Source organism: Cajanus cajan, chromosome 7, assembly GCF_000230855.2.
Source record: "Cajanus cajan strain Asha chromosome 7, NIPB_CcT2T_4, whole genome shotgun sequence".
Classification (NCBI taxonomy): domain Eukaryota; kingdom Viridiplantae; phylum Streptophyta; class Magnoliopsida; order Fabales; family Fabaceae; genus Cajanus; species Cajanus cajan.
Window position 1 is genome coordinate 1660105 of NC_138523.1, and position 4311 is coordinate 1664415.

Sequence of the window (4311 nt, forward strand, 5' to 3'; positions counted from 1 at the left end):
CTCATCCCTAATGAAAAGTATCTAGAAAGTTGTGTTTAATCCTTCAAAAAAAAAAAAACATATGACATAGTTGTTCTGAATAATAATTATTAAATTATTATACACGACACGTTAAAAGTGTATCACATCATCATTAAGTAGTTATTATCTTTGACTGCATTTTTTTTATCATTAAGTAGTTACAAACCATTTTAAAAAATTTAGACAAACATAAATTAAGAAGAATTAGAGGGCAATTGGGCAAAAAATGAAATTTAATCATATTTACATGAAGCATATATAAGTAATGATTTTCTACCCAACTCGCCACCTACGTACTTTGATTGAGGCAAAGAGCAAACACGTTTGACAATACTTTTCTATTAAATTTCAATCCCTCTCATATCCATTCACTACCACCTCCTAATTTATAAGTCTTCTTAGTCTTTCTCTCCTCTCTCTACCCAATATTTCATTGCTCTTCACTCTCTCTAACCACCCCAATTCTCTGTTTGGATTTGGGCAAAAACCATGGCCTCCTTCACTTAGTGCATTCACCATATATACCATTGAATATTTTCTAGGGAAAGAGTCACAAGACTCAATTCATGCAACGTATTCCAAGATCTAAGAGTACCCTTTTCTTGTCTCTATAATCTGGCATGGATTTTGTGAACCAAAGACACCTACTCTATATGCCACATGCTAATCCCCCACCAATTCCTCATACTGCAACACATTCTTCTCTTACAAATTTTCCCCTCATAGAAATCCTTCTTATAGGAATGGTGATTTCATCTTTGTTCCTTTTACTCTACTACATGTTGGTTCTCAAGTGCTGCCTCAATTGGCACCATGGTCATCATGCAAGACTTTTTTCTCGATCCTGGTATGGTGCTGAAGACCCTTCTGCACCATACCCAACAGCATCAGATTCAGAGCCTAGAGGGCTAGAGGAAGCAGTGATTAAGTTGATTCCAGTGATTCATTACAAGCCAGAAGAAGAAGGGTACACAGAGTTTGGTGAAAGAGCCTCTAGTGAGTGTGCTGTTTGTTTGAGTGAATTTCAGCAAGATGAGAAGCTCAGGGTTCTACCAAATTGTAGCCATGTCTTTCACATTGATTGCATAGATGTTTGGCTTCACAACAATGCTCATTGCCCTCTTTGTAGAGCAAGTGTTTCCTTGATGACAAGCCGAGTCCATGTTGTTGACCAAGTCCAACTTCTCACTCCAAGGCCCTCCCCACAAGACCAAAGCCAAAACATTGATGAAAACCTCATTGATGAAGGTTTTGTTGTAATTGATTTAGATAGTGAACATGAACTTGAACTTGAACATGAACAAGACTTACAAGGAAGACAAGAAGAGTTAACATGTTCTATAAGTGATTCTTCACAAAGGAGGTTATTGGAGGAGAAGATTGCAAGGAAGCTTCAAAAAGTGACCAGCTTGAGAGATGAGTGTATTGATATTAGAGCCAAAGATGAAGGATTCTCAGTTCAGTTAGCCATGAGAAGGTCTTTCTCAATGGATTCATCGGTGGATAGACAATTCTATGGGGCAGTTCAACAGGCTTTACAGCAACAAAATGGACATGTCAATGAGGTCAACACAATTGAGGCTTGTGGTGGAAGTGGTAGAGTCAAGAGATCATTCTTTTCTTTTGGACATGGAAGCAGATCAAGAAATGCTGTATTACCTGTTTATTTGGACCCCTGAAAATTTCTCTTAGGCCCCTTAATCTTTTATAAGAATTGGTCTTAGTTCTTATACTTTAAAATTGATTTTGGTTCTTGTGTTTTTTTATAATTGGTGAATTTCATCTTTCATTCTAGTATCTTAAGTTTCATTAAGAGAGGTGAAATTCACCAATTATCAAATATTGGAAGACCAAAATCATCATTTTTAAAATATAGAAACTTAAGGCTATTGTTAGCTGAAAAATTGAGGTCTTTTTTCCTATCCGCTATTCAGTTTTTGTTGGCCTATATATGTTTTCAAGTTCATTTGAATGTTTGTGATGTGAGGCAGAAAGATTAGATGTTTGAAATGGAAAGGGCACAGGACTGTATGATACATGGATACTACATTGGATTTATAATATTATTGTAGAGCCATAATTATATAATTTATCTTTTGACATTTCTGAACTTATATAATTGCTTGGGATTCAGATCATTTCCACTTTGGTTTCAAATGTCTTGAAGCTATGCTTGTAAGCATCATTGCTGAAATTGGCATATAATAGATCTCTCAAGAAACCTTCTCCCACTAAGGATAAATTAAGTTTTCTTCATGTGCACTATACTCTTGTAATATATAGATAGATAGTTAGTCATAGAGAATTAAACAATAGAAATGGAAAAACCAACTATTTGCCTAAAAGTTGTATCCAGGGTAAAGGTGTACCGTTTAAATTAGAAAGGTGGGCTCTTTTCCATTAATAAATAAAGTCATATACAACCACCTTATTTATATTTCCGTGTATATACTATATGTTTATTTTGTTGAGAGTTTTTTTTTTTTTTTTTTTTTCATTAACAACCCTTCCATTCTTTTATATTTGTCAAATTTTTAGTAAAATTTTGTTTCTATTTACTTATTATTTTCAAATTTCAAAACATCCTTAATTATTATATTATCAAATATACCATTACATCTTACTTAACTTTTAATAAATTTACGTGTGATAATCAATATATATTTATTATGAAGCAAAAAAAAAAAAATATAATATAAATCATTCTATAAAAAAATAGAAGAAAAAAATATTACACTTCTTAATTTATATAAAATAACATTAAACAAAAGATACTTAGATCAGTGATCCTTAAAATTCACCAGGACCATGTATCAAAGTTGAAAGAGCACTTACCTATCAACAAAATTTAAATTCATGTGAGAAATATGAGCTGGTACATGAAAGAAGTTTGATCATTTAGGTTTGGTAATGGTTTTTGATCTACAAAGTCTTCCCAACAAAGTCTTGGTAAAGTCTTTCAAAGACCCTTTTTCGGACGTTGACTCCATGACCTGCATGAGCTGAGTTGGACCCTTTCAGGTCCACATGTCCACACTGGTGACTTAGGGTAATTAATGGCCATTTTCAGAGGACTTTAGTCTTCTTCTTATTATGATCTGTGTTTGACCAGGTAATAGCGGTTTCTTCAGTACTATTGTATTTCTAATTTCTTAAGTAACGTGTCTTCGTTTGACCAATTCAGTCGCCACCCTGACTCACTCACACTCCAGTTTTCTGTAAAAGTAATAATTACTAATTGGGTTTTAACGTTATTATATAATCTTCTTAATGTCAACAAATAATTAGTTTTAGTAGAGTTGGTGAGTCTCCTCAAATAAGTTCTCAATTCAAAAATTATGGACAGAAAAAGAAAAGTAATTGAGAGGGGGAAACCCTACTGAACGTTATCGATGGAATTATCGAATAGATATTTAAAATCGACAAAAAAATAATAAATATTTTGAATTTCAATTGTTACTAAAAAAAATAAAATTTTATAATCATTAAGTTTTCTTCAAAAAAGTTTTTCATACGGACCGAAACAGTCTCAATGGATAAAATTTTGAAATGAGTATATGTTAAATACGAATTTTATAAATACTTGTGAATATTTGTGGATTATTTTAAAAAAATAATATTAAAAAAGTATTAAAAATAATTTTAAATTTATATTTGATGTGAATTTTATTAAAATATTAAAATAAATAATTTATTTTAATTTTTAAATTTATATTTAATGTTAATTTTGTTAAAATATTAAAAATAAAAAAAAAATGATACACAATAACTTAAAATACATGTGCATAAGTTCAAAATGAAAGTCTCAATTTACTTAGCTAAAATAATAGAGAAATTATGATAGATAATGTGATTTAGAGTTATTTACTTTTATATATATATATATAGAGAAGGGTTCAAATGACACCGGTGTAACTTTTACTAAGTGTTACACCGTTCAATAACTTTATATTAAATTTGAATTTTAAAAATTCAACCGTTAGATTGAAAGTTCATATCTCTTAGATCATATATGTCAAATTTTGTTAAAATTGAACAACAACTTGAAGGTAATCAAAGTATTCATATTTTAGTATATTTTGAAATGTATATATTATGTCAATTTTGTTTTATGAGAATGAAGTATCAAATCATCTTAGATTAATATAAAATTTGATATATATGATCTAAGAGATATGAACTTTCAATCTAACGGTTGGATTTTCAAAATTCACAATTAATATAAATTTATTGAACGGTGTAACACTCAGTAAAAGTTACACCGGTGTCGTTTGAACCCTCCTCATATAT

At 30.7% G+C, this 4311-nt stretch overlaps 1 protein-coding gene across 1 annotated transcript; it reads left to right on the forward strand.

Moving 5' to 3' along the window:
* Positions 1–302: 302 nt before the first annotated feature.
* Positions 303–2140, forward strand: LOC109788711 (RING-H2 finger protein ATL1). Its single transcript, XM_083061060.1, has one exon. It carries the CDS (start codon positions 642–644, stop codon positions 1698–1700), a length of 1059 nt encoding a protein of 352 aa, XP_082917186.1. The 5' UTR covers positions 303–641; the 3' UTR covers positions 1701–2140.
* Positions 2141–4311: the final 2171 nt, after the last annotated feature.